Source organism: Anolis sagrei, chromosome 1, assembly GCF_037176765.1.
Source record: "Anolis sagrei isolate rAnoSag1 chromosome 1, rAnoSag1.mat, whole genome shotgun sequence".
Taxonomy (NCBI): domain Eukaryota; kingdom Metazoa; phylum Chordata; class Lepidosauria; order Squamata; family Dactyloidae; genus Anolis; species Anolis sagrei.
Window position 1 is genome coordinate 16,940,954 of NC_090021.1, and position 23,175 is coordinate 16,964,128.

The 23,175-nt window shown below is 40.4% G+C and overlaps 1 protein-coding gene across 3 annotated transcripts in view; it reads right to left on the bottom strand.

The window, feature by feature from the left end:
• The window catches only part of SPTBN1 (spectrin beta, non-erythrocytic 1), a 276,406-nt gene that overhangs the window by 187,363 nt on the left and 65,868 nt on the right, over positions 1-23,175 (bottom strand). For all 3 annotated transcript variants that reach the window (XM_060754564.2, XM_067462900.1, XM_067462903.1), the window contains exon 2: positions 3,749-3,949. In XM_060754564.2, coding sequence (XP_060610547.1) covers positions 3,749-3,896 — 148 coding nt within the window. In that variant the 5' untranslated portion in view covers positions 3,897-3,949. The remainder of the gene's footprint in view (positions 1-3,748; positions 3,950-23,175) is intronic.

Below are 23,175 nucleotides of genomic sequence, written 5' to 3' on the forward strand. Positions count from 1 at the left end.
AACTTATAACTTCTACATTGTAGATATACCCTTGGAAAGCACATAAACTGATGTACTCAATTCCGTGGAATACTGGGAGTTGTAGTGTTACAAAGCCTTCAGCCTTCTCTGCCAAAAAGTATTTGTGCCTCACCAACAACTCCACTGAACTTTGCAAGCTATAGCGGTGTCAAACTCCATTAATAACAGACCAGAGGTACCCAAACCACTACAATATTCAGCTAACATCTTCCCATCTTCTGTAATGTTTATTCCAGAGCATAGAGATGTTGCTATTTTGGACTACTACTCCAGAACACCTCAGCCAGTAAGCCTTTGGGGATCTGTGATGAGAACCAGGAGTTTGCAAACACTGGAGTATTGAGTTAAACTGCATTATACGAGTTTACACTGACCATATAATCAGGGCCCTTCCAGACAGGCCTAAAATGTGGGACCTGTCTTGCTTTTAACTGAGGCATCCAGAAAACACCTCAGGTAGAAGCAAATGACTCTGGAGAAAACTGGGTTTTCCGGGATTGCTCCACATTAATTTGACACCTGGAATGATCTGGACCTTTAGCGAAGGTCTGGACCTTTCCTGGTGCTGGGCCTATGGGGATTAACTCCCAAGACTGTTTCCAGTTTGGGTCAGTGGTGGGAACAGAAACCCGGGAGGAAGCAGGGTTTTTTAACCCGCTTCCTCCCATGTTCCTGCCATGTCTGGAAGGGTATGCAGTCCAATCTGCATTATAGTGGCAGTGTAGATGGGACCTGAGAGTCCCAGGTGGATACACACTGCAGATTGAATGCAGCTTAGACTTGCACTTTTACAAAGTCTTTAGCTTCCTTTGCCAAAGAGCACTGGTGCCTCACCAAACCCCAACTCCATAGCATGGAGCCATGGCAGTTCAAATGGTGTCAAATGGGGTGAAGTCACTCTCTTTCAGGCTCAATGGGAGGTAAAGACAAATTCTGCCTGACACGGTTGCCATAAGTCAGAACTGACCTGAAAGCCCACAGCAACAACAACAACTCCCAAACTGCCTTTGGTTTATCCCAGAGGGAAATCCCTTTCCTCACATTACCAGATGGACTCCAGACATTGTTGGATGGCAGTCTCAGCAACCTTAACCTGCAAAGCCAGTTGTGAGAAATGCTGAGAGTTGCATTTCACCGTCAACTGGAGGGCCACAAAACCAATACCTTTGGAAAGCAGTCAGTACATGCTTTAAAATTTATAATTGGAAAAGCATCTGGTTTGATCCTCCAGCAGAGACTTGCCTTTACTGCTATTTGAAATTCAGAAAGTGTATCTGGCTGATGAATCTGTTCTGGCAGGTCATTCCACAGTCTGGGAACAGTTGAAGGAAAAGTCCTCTGGGCCTTAGTTGCCAGCCTAATTTTGGCTGGTTGAAGTCTATGTCCCCCAGAGGACCTGAGAATGCGGGGTGGATTTTCTAGGAAAAGGTGATCCCATCGATAACCTGGACCCAAATCGCATAGGGCTTTAAAGGTAATTACTTACATTTTGTACTTTGCCTGGAAACTATTTGGCAGCCGGTGGAGTGATTTTAATATTGATGTAATATGCTGACTCCTGGATATGTCGGTAGTCAATCTGGCTGCTTCATTTAGAACTAATTGAAACTTCCAGACCTGGCATAGAAGCAGTTCAATTATAGTACATTGCATTAGTCCAGGCTTGAGGTTACCATTGTACACACTACCATCTTTAGCTGCTCCAGGTCTAGAAAAGGGCATAGCTAACAGTTTATGCTGATTGTAAGTTATCCATGCAAAGCTATTGCATATATATATACACAAGACTTCGCATGTTACAGACAATGCTTAGTCATCTCCTAAAAAAGCTTTTGCAGGTAACAGAGGAAGAACCTGGAGGAATAACTCTGCTCCCCTGTGGGATTGGAAACAGGGCTTATCTCTTGAGCTAGACCAGTTAAATCTTACTTTGGATACTTTGGCATCCCATGAAGAGTCAATCAACCCACATCCAGGCTCTTCTAAAAAAAATCTCCAAAGGGAAGATACATTAAACACGTATAAGTGGGATTAGTAAAACATGCAGTTGGCCCTTCATTTTTGAAGGTTTGATTACTTATATATATATATATTTTAAAAATCTCTCTAGTAATCTCTACCTCCTTGAGTGTGACTCTATGGTCAACTTCCACTGGATGTTGACCATAGAGCACTTTAGTTTTCTCAATGTTCGCAGTGAGAGGCTGAGCTTCTTGTATGCTTCTGCAAAGGTGTTTGGAGTGGCTTGTATGTCTTCTGAATGCTCACAGACTACGTTATTACCAATCAATCTCTCTGCAATGCTAGAGATGCAGCTTAATGGTGTAACATTAGAAAATGTTGATTATTTCCGATACCTTGGCAACCACCATTCCACAAATGTCAACATTGACACTACACCATCCGAGCTCTGCGGGTGCAACATTTTTTCTGAATGAAACAGAGTGTTTGAGGATCAGGACATTGGTAGGGATATCAAGATGCTTGTTTCTAAAGCCATTGTCATCTCAACCCTGTTATACACCTGCAAAATGTGGACTGTCTACAGACGTCACACTCAATTCCTGGAATGATTCCATCAGCGTTGCCTACGAAAAATTCTGCAAATCCTTTGGGAAGACAGGTGGACAAATGTCAGCATGCTGGAAGAAGCAAAGACCACCAGCATTGAAGCAATGCTCCTATGCCATCAACTCCCCTGAACTGGCCACATTGTCCGAATGCCCGATCACCGTCTCCCAAAGCAGTTACTATACTCCTAACTCAAGAGTGGAAAACGGAATGTTGGTGGATAGGAAAAAAGATTTAAAGATGGGCTTAAAATTAACCTTAAAACTGTGGCATAGATTCCAAGTACTGGGAAGCCCTGGCCCTTGAGAGCTCTAAGTGGAGGTCAGCTGTGACCAGCAATGCTGTGGAATTCGAAGAGGCATGAATGGAGGACAAAAGGGAGAAATGTACCAAGAGGAAGGCATGTCAAGCCAACCCTGACCTGGAAACTGTTGCCCTCACATGCGGGAAGAACATGCGTGTCAAGAACAGGACTCCACAGTTACCTAGTACATACCCACCACCAAGACACTACACTTGGACAATGAGGGATCACCTAAGTAAGTAAGTAGACTATAGAGTTATGTTAGATTCCTAAAGTAGTGCTTTCTGAGGTTCAAAAAATATGCCTTTTATTTTCCCCACTTTTGCAGGAAGTCCTTACCTCTAGCAAATGTGGATTGTTAACTGTATATTCATTGTGATGTCATTTGAAAATATTTAAATGGCCACAATATTCCAAGGAGCATTGTATCTTCTTGACATAGAATGAAATGAACGATAATATCAATAAATACATTTTCTAAAACAAGTATCAATTGTATAAACCTTTAAAAAAAACAGAAGGATTATGGAAGTTTATCAGAGTTGTATAATCATATCTGGATTGCATGTAACACCAAATCACAGTATTCCCAAAACGATGGACATTCTGATTGAATGATTTCGTATTTATTCCAGAAACAGACAACAGGTGTCATTATTGCTATACAGATCTTCTTTTCAAAAGAACCCTCCTAATAACCCACCAGATTTAGGTTTTCCTCCTAAAAATTGTCCCTGGATTTAGAATGAACAGCATGACACATAATATCTACTTTGCACCAACATTCAATGCAACACAAGTGGATAATTAATCACAGGCAGGCAGTCCTGGCAGAAGTAGCAATATTCCTACCTGCTAAGGCTTTAATACGAGACCTCTCAAACAATCGTGCCGAACTGTTCTCGTTGTCCCACTCATCGACATCCCACCGGTTGTTGACATCACTGTATTGCTGTGTGATTTCAATATTGTCATAGTCTGTCGCTACGGTCGTCGTCATCTTGAATCTTCTCAGGCTAATCTCTGCATCAGCTTCTCCTTAGAAAGCACCTTCTGTAAGGAACACGGGAAAAGGAAGTGAGGATAATAATGATCAGTCACCTGCAGGTTTTCAAATAAAGGAACATACAAGGATGCAACATTGGTGAAATAATGTAGGGAAAGATATATCACTGAATACTTAAGTTAGGATGGTCTAAGTCATTGTATTTCCCCGTTTCTAAGTTTGGATGTGAAAGCTGGACAGTGAATAAAGACGACAAGAAAAAATAAACTCATTTGAGATGTAGTGCTGGAGAAGAGTTCCTTGAATACCCTGGACTGTTAAAAAGGTAAATAAAGGAGTCCTAGAGGAAATCAAACCCAGAGTCTTCCAACAACAACATTAACATTTATCACCCTCTCCTTCTTGCAGTTTGAGGTGGGAGAGGTCAAGATGACTAAACAGGGACCATTATACGCTTGAGAAGACCTGACTCACCAGAAAAGACAACAATGCTTACAATAAAAGAAGAAAAATACATTCTTAATGAATAGATTAAATCAATGGAGCCATAACCCTGAATTTGCAACACCTGAGCAGAGATGACTAATAATAATAATAATAATAATAATAATAATAATAATAATTATTATTATTATTATTATTATTATTATTGCGGGGACATGAGAGAAGCCTCCCACAAGGATGGTAAAACATCAGATATCTGGGCGTGCCCTGCGCAATGTCATTGCAGACAGCCAATTCCCTCACACCAGAAGCGACTTGCAGTTTCACAAGTTGCTCCTGACATTAAAAAGAATTGCACAATAAACATCACTATGTATCAGCACTGGACCTGCATCTTTGCTTTCACAACCTTGTGCTGAATGCAGACATTCTGTAATAGACAAATATGCCTGATGCATAATGTCCATAAAGTAACTTCAGGCAACCACCAGATTTCAATCATTATATGTTAAAGGACCGATCGAAATGCCCAGCCCTAGGGGTTTACACTGCATTTTCCCTGCATGATTAGAGTATCTTTCATACATCACTATTTTTCAGTTTGATTTGGCCTAGAGGGGTTTAAAGGGGGCTTAGTGGAAGGGATGGGATAAACATTCTTATGAGTTGCTATGAGAAATGCTCCTAAAACATGGCCAATGGCCATACAGCCTGGAACCACGCAACACTCCATTCTTATGAGTTGCTTAAGGTGTTTTTGCGTGATTTTCTAGCCAAACGTTACTGCCCCAGCCCCATAAACTGGGATGTCATAAAAGTGGAGGTGATGTGTACCCTTAGGCTGCAACTTCCCCACCTCTGTTTTAAATAAGAGACTGTTAGCACTAATCAATCATTGTGCCCTGTTGCAATGCACAAGCAGAATTACAATAGACTTTTACACATTACTGGGAGAATGTACCCATTTGTTTCCCATGTGCAAATACATCCACACAACTGCCCCTTTTCTTATGCTGCAATACCAGTGTTATATTGACTTTCTGCTGCTCTCCTTTGCTTTATTATGTTTTAATTGTTTTACTATATAGTGTGTGTTGATTGTTGTACTATATAGTGAGAGTGCTTTGGCCAAAGAGCAGCAGTTAGGCACTTTCAACAAATCAAAGCAAACAAGCAAACAGTGTTGACAGAACCCTCTGTCTTTTATTCTCGCAACCCTCTGTTCTGCAGCCTATGATCATCCCATTGGTTCAAAATGTTCAGAGGTTTGTCCTGAGTGCTGGTATTTGCAAGCTGGCAAATTGAAGCACGCAAAGAAGGCATTCTCTCTCTCTCCCTCTCTCAGCCCTTTTGCCTCATTTGCTTTAGCTAACTGATGCCACCTACTGACAAATGAAACTGGATGCCTTTTTTGAGACAACCATAAGCAAAGCATGTTTCATTTCTTTGCAAGAATGGAATGAATGCAGCTTATGAAACACATTTCATATGGCACTCTCGGGAGAACTGACATTTTGGTGAATGTGTGTGCTCCAAACCTCGAGAAATGCCTCAAGCACTGGGTTATTTTTCTTTAAAATGAGATCTGCCAAGAAGTTATCCATCTTTAACCTTTTTGTGAATGCTTTGCTCTTTACATCGGTTTTCAGAAAACAACAGACCTAGATAAAACTTTGTCCATGCAGATTGTGTGTGTGTGTGTCAGGAGTGACTCGAGAAACTGCAAGTCGCTTCTGGTGTGAGAGGATCGGTCATCTACAAGGATATTATTATTATTATTATTATTATTATTATTATATTAAACTTTATTTGTACTCCGCTAGCATCTCCCGAAGGACTCGAATCAGCTTACAAAGCCCAAGGCCTCAACACACAACGTAACAATACAAAACCCAAGCGTCTGCCCAGGGGACGCTCAGACTTTTTTTGATGTTTTATCATCTTTGTGGGAGGCATATCTCATGTCCCCGCATGGGGAGCTGGAGCTGACAGAGGGAGCTCAACCTGCTCTCCCTGGATTTGAACTGCTGACCTATTGGTCAGCAGTCCTATTGGCACAAGGGTTAAACCCACTGCACCACCGGGGGCTTCCTTTATGCAGATGTTCACTTGCTTTTACATTTGCATTTTGATATTATGTGTGTCCAAGTAAAATCTGGCATATGCTAACCTGACCATAAGGTTTACTTAGCATGATTTATTCATAGGAAATTTGCCATTGCCTTCCTCTTAGGATGACAGAGTATGACTTGCCTAAGGTCATCTATGGGTCTCCATGGCTCAATAGAGCTCTTAATCCTGCTCTCCCTAAGTCCTACTCCAACAATTAAAGCACCACACCACAGTAGCTCAAATGTATTTGTTCCTATGCCTAAACTTTGACTAAATTCCAACATGCAATGTTCTTGTCCTATGGTTTTCCTAGGAAGATTTATTCAGTGTACATTACCATTGCTTTCTGAGTATGAGTATGAGTTGCCCAAGATTACTAACTGGCTAAGAAGGGGATTTCAACCCTGGTTTTCTGCAGCCCCAGTTCAAAAATCAGGCTATTACACCACATCAAACTGGATTTAGAGTCAGATCCAGATACAGGCATATTCATTGGGTTTGTAGACTATTATTCTTCATTGCAATTCCTTCAATTATGTGCACATGTAACATGTAGGATACTCCTAAATGCTAGGCACATGTTCAAAGAACGGAATTAAATAATAAAATCACATAACCACAGAATTGGAAGGGGGGCAATAGATAATCCAATCCATTCAATCAATGCAGGATTTCCAGCTAGAGGATTTAGAATGGAAACAATGTTCAAGGTCTTGGTCTTCCCAGATAACTTTCAATTTCCTGTTGGCTTCATGGTTCCGTAGGTGGAAAACACAGGCTTGTGTCTTGGCAGCGTTACGCTTCAGGTGGTTATCTGAGGTATTTAAAGAGTGTGATCATGTCACCCTTCCATCTTCTCTTCACAAAGCTTAACATGCTCTTTCAGTCTTTCCTCATATGGCAACAATACTTCTTATCATTCCCTTTGAACTTCTCCAACGTGCATGTCTCCTTCATAAAAAGAAGAGTCCAGATGATGTACAGTAAGCCCTCAACTTGTACATGGTTAGGGATGCAGGTCCCCCACACATGAAAGTGGAAAATGTAAATAAAAAACGATTATGATCTAAAAGAACACCTAGGCCCTCCAGGAGAACTGAAGCCTGGTCTGTGCTGAATATAGGACTATTATTTCCCCGGACTTAGAAGCTCTGCTTCTATTCATGCAGATAGCACTTGCCTTCTTTGCTGCAGGCAGACCCTGGATCCTACTCTTTGTCTGAAAAAGTAGTGAATCTTATTATATGAACCAAAATATTTCACCTCATCTGGCCTGGAAATCTTTTTGATGAGAAACTAAAATGCAGCTCCTAGTTTTCAGAAACACATTTTGTTTTTGTTTTTGTTTTTGGTCCAATGTTCATTTGACACTTTTGTATAGATGTTGTCCCCTAGGAGATAGCTTCTTCTGCCTCTTTTCTATTATTGGGCTGATAAACAGGAGGGAAACAATGGGAGAGGATTATGCAACTGTGATTAAGCCACCTGGTAAGAACAAGTTGCTAGAGCAACTGCTCAAGCAGTGATTTCATGAGCATCTTGCTTTCGAAGGCTGGTACAAAGAGGATTGTTTCAAGGGGACTTCATTTAACTGCACAGTCTGATGGACAATGCATTCTCAATGGTTGAAGGCCAAGCACTGTTACACCTGATGCAATCTGTACAAGCAGTAGCACTTTTGAGTATACAGGATAGATCTTGATTCAGTTCACATGAACAGATACTTCAGGTTAATAAATGGCAATTTACATTATTTGCTGTTTCAAAGTAGAATTACTGTATAATACTCCTTGAGTGCTCCAGATGGAGGTCAGCTGTGACCAGCAGTGCTATAGAAATTGAAGAGGCACAAATGGAGGGTGGAAGACAGAAACGTGCCAAGAGGAAGGCGCATCAAGCCAACCCCGACTGAGACCGCCTTCCACCTGGAAACCAATACCTTCACAGCAGGAGAAGATGCAGATCAAGAATAGGGCTCCACAGTCACCTATGGACCCACCAGTACACTGATCTTGGAAGACTATCCTACTCAGACAACGAGGGATCACCTAAGTAAGTAAAGTACTGTACAATGCCCAAAATTCCACACTCTTGTCCAAAACATTCAGAGTGGTTTAGTCCAAAAACAGTAACTTTTCAAAACTGTTTGGGCTCTGTATAGAGCTGACTTTCCACATCAATAGATTTGATTCTTTGCAGCTTTTATCATTCATAGATTTGATTAAAATGTCTTTTCTATGACTCCCTAGATCAGTGGTTCTCAACCTGGGGGTCGGGACCCCTGAAGGGGTCGCGAGGGGGGTGTCAGAGGGGTCGCCAAAGACCATCACAGACAGTATTTTCTGTTGGTCATGGGAGTTCTGTGTGCCAAGTTTGGCCTAATTCTATTGTTGTTGGGCTTCAGAATGCTCTTTGGTAGTAGGTGAACTATAAATCCCAGCAACTACAAATCCCAAATGTCAAGGTCTCTATTCCCCGAACTTCACCAGTGTTCACATTTGGGCATATTGAATATTCGTGCCAAGTTTGATCCAGATCCATCATTTTTGAGTCCACAGTGCTCTCCAGATGTAGGTGAACTACAACTCTAAAACTCAACGTCAATGCCCACCAAACCCTTCCAGTAATTTCTGTTGGTCATGGGAGTTCTGTGTGCCAAGATTGGTTCAATTCCATTGTTGGTGGAGTTCAGAATGTTCTTTGTTTGTGGGTTAACTATAAATCCCAGCAACTACAACTCCCAAATGACAAAATCAATCCCCCCGCCAACCCCACCAGTATTCAAATTTGGGTGTATTGGGTATTTGTGCCAAATTTTGTCCAGTGAATGAAAATATATCTTGCTTACCAGATATTTACATTATGATTCATAACTGTAGCAAAATGACACTTATGGAGTAGCAACAGAAATAATTTTATGGTTGCTGGGGTCACGAAAACATGAGGAACTGTATTAAGGGGTCACGGCATTAGGAAGGTTGAGAACCACTGCCCTAGATCCTCCAGTTCAGTTCAATTGGCAACTTCCATGGGAAGGACCTAAAGATCCCTGCAGAAAATACTTCCCTATGAATCTTGAGGCCCTTCAGTGTGAGTCTATGTTTAATTTCTGGCAGACGTTGACTGCAGAGTCATGCCAAAGGACCTAGAGCAGTGGTTCTCAATCTGTGGGTCGCCAGGTGTTTCGGCCTACAATTCCCAGAAATCCCAGCCAGTTTACCAGCTGTTAGGATCTCTGAGAGCTGAAGGCCGAAATATCTAGGGACCCACAGGTTGAGAACCACTGACTTAGAGATTCCGGTTGTTTCATTCCATGATCTTATTGCTAATTTTGAATGAAAATACGAAAAATGCTGAACTACTCTTTTTTAGTGCCATACAAACCTATCAGTTATTTCTGCCTCTGGTGTCACATCCCATGAATGCATATATTTCATCAATTGGGCAATGGCTGTGTGTATATGCATCTTCAAGATATGTGAAAAGGAAAGGAGGGAGGAATGTCTCTTTGCAGATGGAATTTGCCATCTCTGATTTCTATAAACATTCTGTTAAACATTATGGACCTTGATACAATTGTTAATTCAGACTAGGCACATGAAATCAATGTGATTTACCTACATATTGATTTACCATGTAATTATTAATTTCATGGCTATACTCTAGTTAGCGTTCATTGACAGGATATCTACCTAAGGTAAAAGTTTCCCCTGACATTAAGTCTAGTTGTGTCCAATTCTGGAGGGTGGTGCTCATCTCCATTTCTAAGCCGAAGATCCACCATTGTCCGTAGACAACTCCTGGTTGTGTGGCCAGCATGACTCCTTGGAGCACCTGTTTGCCTTCTTGCCGAGGCAGCACCTATTGCTCTACTCACATTTGCATATTTTGAACTGCTAGGTTAGCAGAAGCTGGGCCTAAAAGTGGGAGCTCACCCTGATCCCCAGATTCGAACCACCAATCTTTCAGTCAGCAAGTTCAGCAGCTCAGTGGTTTAACCCGCTGCACCACCAGGGGGCCCTGGATATCTACCTATATTTGTATTAATTGGGGAAGATAGTTTAAAAATTAATCCAACACTACTCCTAATTAACTAAGCATCAGATTGCATCTTCCAGTTCAGCATTTCTATTTCATAAAGCTGACAGATGAAAGTGTTAGGAAATATCTAAATGCTGTAGCTGAGTACTATTTCACTAGAAGTTGAACTACTGGTTGGTGGTGATATAGAGTCACAACTGAAATTTTTTCCCTGATTTCATTGACTGCGATTCAAGAACTAATCCCATTAAATATTCATAGCCTATACCATTTGTGTATTAAATAGTTTAAAGTTACACAATTCCTGAATCGCAATTTTTTGTTCAAATAGGAGCTTCTCTAAAATTTACAGTTAACTGAAGAAACACATCTGTTTTGAAATTACACCTCAATGGGAACGCCAGCCCAAGTCTATTACACAAGTTCTGATGAATCCAGCATGCGTCCTTAATCTGCATAACAAATATCCTTAGCTGTGCTTACTTTGAGAGCCAGCGTGGCATAGTGGTTTGAGCACTGGGCTAGGTTTGAGTATTGGACTAGAACAGGCCATTGGGTGACCCTTGATTGACATTATAATCTCCAAACATCTGGGCCTCCAACTTCCAGAAGCCCTAGCCAGCTTATCCAATGGCCAGGAATTCTGGGAGTTGAAGTCCAAAACACCTGGAGAGCCACAAGTTTGACACCACCATGCTTTAGGGCACATGTGTCAAACTCAAGGCCCACCATGTCATTTGATGTGACCCCCCAGATGCTGGAGTGCAACCCCTGGATTCCTCATCATTAGACATTATGACTAGAGCTGATTTTTTTTCATGTTAGGAGCAACTTGAGAAACTGCAAGCCACTTCTGGTGTGAGATAATTGGCTGTCTGCAAGGACGTTGCTCAGGGGACGCCCGGATGTTTTAACATCCTGTTGGAGACTTCTCTCATGTCCCAGCATGAAAAGCTGGAGCTGACAGATGGGAGCTCACCCCGGCCCCCACATTCGAACCACCAACCTTTTGGTCAGCAGTCCAGCCAGCACAAGGATTTAACCCATTGTGCCACCATGGGCTCCTACTAGAACTGATGGGAGTTGTGATACAGCAACATCTGGAAGGCTGCAGTTTGTTCTGTTTTAGTCAGGATAGTGGAGTTTGAATTTAGATGCAAAACTTGTGGATGTGATATCTCACTTTAAAAAGGTTCTTTCCCCAGCCTCAGAGCCACAAGTGCTGTTGGGTTGCAGTTCCCATTATCCCCAGCTGGGATGACAGGTAATCAAAAGTGAAGAGAGTTGTCATTCAATAACATCAATGGACCCAAACTAGATAAAAATTAAAGAGCACCGACCACTATGTAAAGAGATTATAGTTTACTCTCTTTATCCACAGATTCTCCATCCATGAATTCAATGACCCTTTGAAGGCAACCATAAGGTTGATGTGGCCTGCAAGGAAAATGAGTGTGACACCTCTGCCTATGGGTCACTATGAAGTGAAACAGAACTGAAGTACACTGCAAAAAATGCTTCTTTGCGGGCCAAGGGACTATGAACGTTCAGCCTTCCTGATGGTGATGGACTGATGGAATATGGAGTTCCTTATGATCTGGGAAGGGTTGCAGTTTCCCTACCTCCCATGAGGATCTAGATTGAAGACCCTCTGATCCCCGCAAGCTAGCAGCATATTTGTTTGCAATTAGCTAAGCAGCAAATTAGTGAGCGACCAGATCATTTGCATAGAATGGGGGCCCGTTGGGATTCTCGCTCAGCCGCGAGTTGGCTGCCGCACAGACTCCTCCAACCCCTTGATAATCCTCCGGCTTTACCAGTAACCTGAAACCGACGAGAGGATATTTTACAAAGGAATCATAACTCCTTAAAATAAATATTATTCTGTCAAGATAGTATGAGCATTGTGAAGTAAATCCAGATGTGGCTGAGACAGGATTACAGCAACTATAACCTTTTCCTATTTAAACACCAACCGCTCCATTTCCCTGAGTTAACCAATAAGAGTGCAGACTTTTTTCGTCTTTCTCCCTTCTTCTGCCATTCTTTCTCAGATGGTTTAGATCATATTGTTTATTTTGTCCTTATCAGATAATCACACTAAAATCCGGTTTATTTATGCAAGTAAATACACATTGTCCTGCTCTTTGGAAATTGCCTTTGAAAGCCATGTGAAATATATATATATACACACACTGCTTTTGATTGCTCCTTATATACTACTCATACTCTTGTCTCTCTCCCACTCTGTTTTGAAGAAGAAGCCAAGAAAAAGGAGGCCTTTTCGATATTGGAAATGTGCTTTGAAGTCTATAGGTTCAAAATGGATTTCTCATGCACTCTGCTCAGTTAAGGTTACCAGATATCCTACAGTGAAAGATCTTGAATGACATTGGTTACGTCAAAGACAACCAACTGAACTGAACTGGATTGTTGTAGGTTTTTTGGGCTGTATTGCCATGTTCTAGAAACATTCTCTCCTGTTGTTTCGCCTGCATCTATGGCAAGCATCCTCAGAGGTTGTGAGGTCAGACCTCACAACCTCTGAGGATGCCTGCCATAGATGCAGGTGAAACAGAAGAGAATGCTTCTAGAACATGGCAATACAGCCCAAAAAACCCAATGATTCCAGCCATGAAAGCCTTCAACAAAACCTTCCAGTATTTTTTTTGGTCATGGCAGTTCTGTGAGCCAAGTTTGCTTCAATTCTCTTTGTAGTTCACCTACCTCCAGAGAGCACTGTGGACCCCAAAAACGATGGATCTAGACCAAACTTGGCATGGACACTCAATATGCCCAAATGTAAACACTGGTGGAGTTTGGGGGGGGGGGGGGGGAAATAGACCTTGACATTTGGGAGTTGTAGCTGCTGGGATTTATAGTTCACCTACAATCAAAGAGCACTCTGAACCCAGCCCACAATGGATCCGCACCAAACTTGGCACACCAACTACATGACAAACATTGAATACTGGTGGGGTTGGGGGAACTGTCTTTGAATTCTGGGAGTTGCAGCTCACCAACACCAAAAAGAAAGTGAAGGACAGGTGGAGATATCTTCAGCCTTCTCTGCCAAAATGGTTCCTAAGGCCATCAGAAATATGTGTTTTCAGATGGTCTTTGGCAACCCTGCTGAAACCACACTCACAACCCCTCCAAGGGTCTTGACCCCAGGCTGAGAAACACTATCGTAGGAGAATCCAAGATACCTGAAGATATCTTCATTCTTTATATGGCCAAATTGGAATTCCTATAGCATCCCATTCCCCGCTTTCTTAAGATTATAACCAGATGCAAATTTCATGGTTGAAATGTCAGACATTCACACACACACACATTTCCCAATTCATCTCAACCTCCTGCCTGATGAAGAAACCTGGGAACTAGAAAGTCTCCAAAATACGTTATGACCTTTCAGTTGGCTCAATGGAAAGTGTTACCCTAGTAAGGATTTTGAAACGTTTCTTTTGGCAACACAGGTAACTCTTGTTGGGTTTACAGTTCACCTAAAATCAAAGAACTTTCTGAACCCTACCAATGATGGAATTGGACCAAACTTCCCACACAGAACCCCCATGACCAACAGAAAATACTGTGTTTTCTGATGGTCTTTGGAGACCCTTCTGACACCCCCTTTGCAGCCCCCAGGGTACTGACCCCCAGGTTGAGAAACGCTGCTTTACATACTGATCCACAGCTGTCTTTGCTAGGAGAAAGGCAGGGTATGAATTAAAAAGATAAAGAACAGTAAGAGGGTTACCAACAGCTTCTTCTCCCCCTATAAAAAATTATTTTGTGAAATGATTCCAAAGTTGCTAACAAAAGAAATGTAAACCAATATAAAATCAGGTTGTCTCCACACAACTGGAAAATGCAGTTGTAAGCAGATGACGGACAATGCCACTGTTTCCTGCGTTATGCTGACTCTGTGGTTGATCAAAGCGGCTCAGTGCCTACAAAGCACTTGCTGAAATCATCAGGTTGGGTATCGAACAAATGGAAAAGTAACTGAGCTATCGGTCTTTCATTAGGGCAAAAGGATGCCAATGAACTGTTGTATTTCCAGACAATTTCCTGAGCATTTTCCTTATAAATATGAAAGATGATTTTGAGAATCTCTTGTACCCACAGCCATCAATGTGTTGATGTACTTGTACACACAGAACATCTTGCAGTTTCTTCCGGCTCTTTGGTTCTGTGTTTAATGTGCTCCCTTATTATAGCGATCATCTACTATATATATAAAATTCAAAGTATGTATGTATGCATGCATGTATGTCTGATTATGTGTAACACAAAGACTCTTGCAAGATTAAGGGCCTTCAAATAGCTAGTCTTACAGGCCCCATCCATACAGCTGAATAAAATCCCACATTATTTTGTTTGAACAGGAATATATGGCAGTGTGGACTCAGATAACGCAGTTTAAAGCAGATATTGTGGGATTTTCTGCCTTGATATTCTGGGGGTGTGTCCAGATAGCCCCTTTATTGCGGAAACTTCCACAATAAAAAGGGGGCTATCCAGACAACGTTCCGTGCAGTCCTGCATTAATTTGCTACAAACTAGGAAAACTCTGGTTTCTAGTGAATTAATTTGTTAGTGCATTTATTCCGTGCCTTCTTGGCCCTCCAGGTGTTTTGGACTTCCAACTCCCACAATTCCTAACAGCCTCAGGTCCCTTCCTTTCCCCCCTCAGCCACTTAAGCAGATGCTGTTAGGAATTGTGGAAGTTGAAGTCAAAAACACCTGGAGGGTCAAAGTTTGCCCATGCCTGCTCTAGACTGCTAGTGAAATTTGAGGCTTGAACTTGGGGTGCATCTACACTGTAGAAATAATATAGTTTGGCACAACTTTAATTGCCATGGCTCACTGCTATGGAATCATAGGAACTGCAGTTTGGTTAGGCACCAGCACTCTTTGGTTGGGTAAACTAAAGACAGTGTAAAACTACAACTCTCAGAGGAACCCTTTACAACAAGCAGTTCCAGGCCAAAAGACTCCCTCAATTAAAAAAATGCCTGCCCTTTCCAAGAGAAGTTGCCTGATAGGAATGTCTTAGAAAAATAAGTTTTGCTTCACGGCAGCTGCACCAGTGTCTTCTTTGCCCTTGCTTCACGGCCGCCTTTCTCCTCTAGCTTTCCCTTGAACTGCTGAGCTGCCTGGCTCCATGGTACTGACTCTGCCCTTCCATAATAATGCTTTTATTATGCCAGTCACAGTCATCAGTGTTTCTTCAGAAGGGCCTCTTTTGTACGGCAATTTCCCGGGAGGACCGGGAAAGCCCATATTATCCAATAAATGTTGATGAACTTGGGCCAAACTTGGGATGAATGCGGTCTATGAAGGGAACAGACAGAGAATCTTCCAGTTTCACTTTTAAACAGGCCTGGAAAAAGAACTTTCAACCAAGAATACCAAGGCTTTTTTTACTTTTTAGATTGGGAGATTTTAAATTGTATTTGACATACATCTTTTTCAGGAGGAAATGGTTTAGCTCAGAACAATTACTGTATAGATGTTAGGAAATATTGTTCAAAAACTCATATGTTTGTGTGTTTGTGTGTATGAATGTATGTATACACACACACACACCCATGTGCATAATTTTTTTATAAATATGCAAATTTTTACAAAGTTCAAGGCCAAACTCTAATGTCATATGGGTGCATCTTTAAGCATGTGCAATCCATAAAAAATGGTTCAAAAGTACTTAACAATCTGGGGGGCGCTGGCACTTCATTTCTACAGTGTTTCTAAAGTATACTTAGTGGAAAACTCATTACCATAACAAGAGTAACGAAATTTCATTATGATTTTGTTACAATAATTGTGCATGTGCATAATTAAATTACTATAATTGGGAAAACTTCGAGGGCTCCTATTTCCCTCATTTTTAAAACTACTTGGGTGAAACTTGCTACAATGGTAGTACATATTTACCACTGTTTGCTCACCAAATTTCAGAACATTTCACATATCCACAGATTTTTGGGGAATTTTCAAAGATTTTATAGGCAACATTTAAAAAAATACAAGCTAGCTCCTTGAATTGTATATACAGTGCACAAGATAACCAGGACATCTATCACAAGAAGTTTCAGAAAGATTCACACATCTACAGATTTGGGGGGATTTTTAAAAGTTTAGACAAAAACAATTTATCCCCCCCCCCCCCCGCAACCCAAATGTGACAACAGCAATTCCCTTGAATGTCTGTCTGTCTTTAAGACACAACTACATAACTTCAATTTAACACTGATTTATACAATTACTTGCTTACTTTAGTACTCTTTGCAGATTCAATAACTTTATTTATTATTATTAGACTGACTCTAAACGGCTGGGGTTTCATTGGCGTTTCTGATGCTGAGCACTGAATTCTGGAAAATGTAATTCTCTGCCACAGGGGGTCTTGCCCTCCCAAACTACGTTTTTAAGCTTGCTGTATTCTCAGTCTCATGCCCATTAACTTTAGTTCTGCCTACAGTGCCTTCATTATGGCAATCAGGCCAAAGAAAAAGGATTGGTTTTTAAAGCATGGTATGTTCTCTTAGCTTTGTCGAAGTTGCTTAAAGCTTATACTTACTTTAGTCCTCTTTGCTGAGTCAATAATTTGATTTATTATTATTAAACTGACTCTAAACAGTGGCTGCTACAGTCAGACCTCATTGGGTCCTTCAGATGTTGAGCATTGTATTCTGGGAAATATAGTTTAGGGCAGGGCCTCTAGCATTCTCTACCAGAGCCTTCCCTTCCCAAACTACATTTAAGATGGCTGTGTTCCCATTAACTTTAGTCCCACCTGCAGTGCCTTTCTTATGGCAATCGAGCAAAAAAAAAAAAAAGATTGGTTTTTACAGCACTTTAAATTTTCTTGGCTTTACCAAAGTTGCTTAATGTTTATACTGAAAATTAAACTGACCTTGGGAGACATCCAAATGTTACAGAATCTTAAGAAAAAAATATTGGTGAGTGTTTCGTTTTCTAAATTCCCTCCCTCACCTTTCCTGCATGTTTCTAATATCACTTTGTATGCATGAATTTAACAAATTTGATCCAAAATACGAATTAAAAATGAAATTATGCACACACCTAGCACACGTATGCAATATATATCTCTCTCAAAACTTGTTTCTCCCCCCTGGAGCTCTAAATCTATATTTTGCTTCATATCTACAAAAAAGCAAGAGAGAGAAGCAGCTATTTAATGGATTGGGGGGATACAACAAAAAGAGTCTGTCTGAAGAACGCCCTGGGATATAAAAGTAAAAGAAACACATTTCCAAACATGGGATTAATTGATTTGAAGCCACAAGTTCCACTCCCTGCAGTCTGGTCAAATTCCTAGGCATTTCTGATCTGCTAGCCATTACCTCCTTCCTGAAGGGACCCTGCCAAACAAACAGGCAAAGAATCTCTGTACTTTGAGCAAATCCTACTCCCTCTCCTGAATTCCCACCCTCTTTCCACTCTAATCTTGTTAGGAGGTTTTCTCCCAACTTGACCTTTGATGGTTACTGAAATGGACAGCCAGCTGTGTGGGTAAATTAATCGTGAGAATGAAATGGGCTTATGGAGCAAGGAAGCTCTCCATATTGCAGTCAGAAGTCATGTTAAGAGGAGGTTGGCATGGTTGGCGTGTCGCCCCCAAGGAACATCTGAGCAACCAGGAGTTTTTTTGCTGAAATAATGTGAACGTTCAAGTTCATATGAACGCTCTTAAAGAGGTACTGGGTTGCCAGAGCCATTCTGTGTCAGAGCAGCTATTTGGAAGTAGACATAAATGGAAAAAATGTAATTCATCCTGTTTCCTGTTCCGCATCATAATGTATTGCAATGCTGTCATTAGTAATTTGATTTCTTTCATTTATATCCCACTCTACTCTCATATGAAGTCCAAGGCACTGTATGTTAGACCAGTGTATCTTAGACCAATGTGCACCATCATACACGTTGGCCTTCCACATATTTTTATATCCATGGGGTGGTCCAGGAACCAACTCTCAGCAGATACCAAGGGTTAATTGCACAAAAAAGAAGCATTAAATGACAATCCATTCAAATATATTGAAACTGTTAAAATAAATTAAAACTACTCACATATTAAGGATCAGCATATCCACTGCACTATCTACAAAACATTGACTGAAAACATTCAGAGAGGAGAGACGTAGAAATAATGGGAGATTTCAACTATCTTGATATTTGTTAGAAGTCAGACTCTGCCAAGAAAATACAGTAGTGTCTGACGAATTCATCACTTGCCTTGCAGACAATTTTATTGCTCAGAAGATGGAAGAAGCAACAACGGGATCAGCTATTTTAAATCTGATCCTAACCATCAGTGATGGCCTGGTTAATGGGGTGGAAGTGGCAGGATCTTTAGATGGGCGTGACCATGTTCTACTAGATTTTGTTATACAATGGAAAGGGGAAGTCAAGCATAGTTAGACATGCACACTAGACTTTAAGAAAGTTGTCTTCTGTAAACTTAGGAAAATACTTGGTATGTTTTACCCTGCTTGTCCAATTAACATCCTTGGAAATAATCAATTTATATATCCAATTGAATTCTGTTGGTGTGGGGAAATCGCTGCTTCTGTCTGAATTCTGTTCTTATGTTGATATAATTTATGTGATAGATTTTGTTCTTTATTTAATTCAGATGTTAAGTTATAATGCTTTTATATGTTGGATTATTATTTTTGTTATTAGGTATATATTGGTTGTTGTGCTCAGGCACTGAATGTCCTCAAACTCACTTTAATAATGATTTTGGATTGTCTGCACATTTCTTCCCTCTTCAAAACCTTTATTCCAATTACATGCTACTTCTTCATGCCCAGCATTATTTTTTAAATTTTTAATTACTGCATTTGGCCCAGCCATTGGTTTTTAAATGCATCGTGTTATTGTTATTGTTTTTGCTTATTTTGCTATGAATTTTGTATTGTTTTGTATTATTGCTCTTATTGTTATGGTCGTATTGCGGGCTCGGCCTCATGTAAGCCGCACCGAGTCCCTCGGGAGATGGTAGTGGGTTACAAATAAAGTATTATTATTATTATTATTATTATTATTGTGATTGGAATTTGCCCCAAGTCCCTTTGAGGAGATATAGTGGAAAACAAATTATTATTATTATTATTATTATTATTATTATTAACAACAACAACAACAACAACAACTATTTTTATGATCCCTTAGTCAGCACTACAGGTTGAGTCTCCCAAATGTTATCTCAAATGTTTTGGATCAAACTTTCTTCAGAGTTTGGAATATCTGTATTGCATACATAGTGCATGAAAGATAGATGAGAAAGGGGGCTAGTCACACGTTCCATGCCAATTCCATTTTTCCGCAAAAAGCCCTTACTTTTGATGAGAAAAGAGAAGAAAGGGGGAGGTTACCAAAGGCAATGAAGACATTTCGTACCATGTGTGGTACTTCCTATGATACCTACTGGCAGGCACACATAGGTCACACTGAAATTCTATTAGTCTTTGTGTGTGCGTCTTTAAGTCACCTGCCAATTTCATAAAGTTTTTTAAGGCAAGGAATACTCAGAGCTTTTGCCAACTTCTTCCTCTGAAATATAGCCTACAGCATTTGGTATTCTCTGGTGGTATCCTTTCAAAGATCAGATCAGATCTAGAGCCTTTAGGATATTTACTCAGAATTAAATCCCCCTGTGGCAAGCATTAGTATTCTGTCTAACTGCTAATTTATAGTGTTATTTTTCCCTTTCCACAGCCTTGAGCCCTTTAAATACTAAAAGAAGCAGTGCTTTGAAAAATTATTTTATAGTCCTCCATTCCCAGAATCCACCCCCAGGTCAGTATTGCCTAGGGGACTGTGGGAGTTGCGATCCAAAATACAACTCTTCCCAAACAAAGAAGTAAATGGGAACTATGGCTCAATTTAAGTCCTCCTCCTATTCTTAAAAACTGCATGAGAGGAAGGATTCTCTATATTCTGAAGCCAAGTAAGGACGACTTCAGATGTAGCCTTCATGTTCTCAAGGAGGTGGTGGAAGTCAGGTGAAAATGGAACCTGACAGCTCATTCTGCCCATCCTACAGCACTTAATGGAGACCACATGGCTTCATTCCTCACCGAATGCCTCACATTTTCCAGCAAACTCTTAGCAATTTTGTCCAAAACTTTGATCTCCCTTCCAGCTTCTGTCTGACTCAGAGATAATAAAGCACAATCAGATTTTTAAAAGTATAAAATAAAACAGGTGTTAACAATAATAGAAATAAAAAATAGGTATATAGAACATCATTATCCTGCTGGTTAGAAACGCTGTCTTATGTGTGATTTGCAGCACATCTCCAAGGGTTTCTTTTTAATGGTCACTTTTTTTGATTTTTGAAGAGTTATAAGGGGAAGATAATTCATTTGTTAGTCCCAAGTAGTTCAACTGGAATTTGGTATGTGAAGTTAATGGATTCAATGGGATCTATTAATGGACTCAATGACACTGGGATTGTGGCACAGCTGGCTGAGTGTCAACTGCATTAAGATCACTCTGACCAAAAGGTCATGAGTTCAAAGCCAGCCCGGGTTGGAGTGGGTTTCCAACCAATTGTGTAGCCTGTTGTCAACCTTTGCAACCCGAAAGACAGCTGCATCTGTCAAGTAGGAAAATTAGGTACCACCTTAAAGTGTGGGAAGGCTAAATTAACTAATTTATGAGGCCATAAAAAAAAGACTCCAGCAAGCACTCCAGCAAAAAGCATGCGGGGAATGCGGAAGTACTTCATCAGTGTTGCAGATGGACGATGAAAGCGACAGCTCCCCTGGTGGCCAGAAAAAATTAAATAGCCTCTGTCTATGTCTGTATATGTTGTATGTCAAAATTGGCATTGAATGTTTGCCATATAGGTGTACACTGTAATCCGCCCTGAGTCCCCTGCGGGGTGAGAAGGGCATAATATAAAAGCTGTAAATAAATAAATAAATAAATAATATATGCTAGTTGAAATAATCAATTGGTTTGAAGGGTTGGACTACACATCTCCGAATCTTCCATCTAGTTGACTTTGACTTATGATGGCCTTATGAAGGTCTAACTGTATAAATTATCTTGACCCTGCTCTGAAAGCTTTTTTGAAATTCTCATGAGACATCATGGAACACTTTTTGAGGTCTGGTGGTAACATCTGGGACTCCTGTAACAGCTTCACATCCATCACGGCAGTTGTAAAGATAGCTGCAGCCGTGTTAGTTTTGCACATATGTTCCTGACAGCAGTGGTACACATTAGAACAATGGTCATGTCCCTAAATTCCATTAAACCAATACTCTGTCCTCAAATGGGTTTCACCCATAACTTTTCAGACTGTCAAACTGCCTTCTTCGGTTCGTTTTTAGGACTTCAAACAAAAGAAGAGACGCAAATAAAGAAGATGGGATTTTTTTTAAAAAAAATCACTAGCGACTGCTTCTTTGTCAATTTCCTGGGTGCTTAAGTATAAACAATCACTGTACAAATAGAAATAGGCCCCTGCTTTACAAAGATGACCTCCTTTGTTTCATAAAGAGACGGAGTGGATTATCAAGATTATTTGTGAAGGACTATGCAGATTATGGGAGAAAACGATGGATGTGAACATCTTGATGATAAGCAGCACTCATTTTAATTATTTTATAACACACACACAAACATCCATCTATCTATCTATCTATCTATCTATCTATCTATCTATCTATCTATCATACACACAGGTGAGTATATTAGTGTGTGTATGTATGTATATATATATATATATAGAGAGAGAGAGAGAGAGAAACATATACATATATATACACAGAGAGATGTATACACACACACACACACAAAACACTCATTCCAACCAAAGATATTTCAATGCCCCCCCCCCCCCTTTCTGACCCAGGATTATTTGCCTGAAAAAATACATGGCTATTGTGGATTTACACTAAATAAAATCCATAGTTTTCCTGCCATGTTCTTTCTATCAAGCTTTGTTAAAAAGGAATATATGAACTTCCAAATCACACCAATATATTTTGGATGAAATTGCAAAAGGTCACATGTGCTTCTGAGAGGTAAAATATCTCATTATTTCAGAAGAGTATTTGAGAGCCAAAGGGAAAGCTATATATTTCATCAGAAATGTATTCTTCTTCAAATGTGTCCAGTTCAACAGCTGCATTTCATTTTTTTCTTTTCTTTTTTCCTTCCACAAACACACTTTGAGATAGCCAAGATGTCTATTTGTGCTGGCAGGGATCCAAGGTATTATTATTATTATTATGTACTATTAGTTTGTAGTGAGAAATGTGAGCTCGGAAGAAAAATACACCCATCGAGGTTCCATAACTGGGGACACATGTTTCAGATTTTGGAGCTTTCTCCATCAGCCAGGGTATAATTTCAATCACCTGTTTGCATTTAGAACCTCATTTTTTAAAATAAGAGAGCTATGCCAACTATGCTCAAGGAATATTCTCGATCACCTCATTCAATAAATAAAGAAATCAGTTTTGATTTCTCATTCTTCTCCCCGCCTCCCAAAAACCTGGATAGCTCTTTGATTGGGATAGCTCTTTGAGTGAAAACATCAGGATTCAAAATCGTGCAGAATCATTTTCATCAATGTGAATGCCATGGTGTAGTGGTTAGAGCACTGGACAACGACTACGGG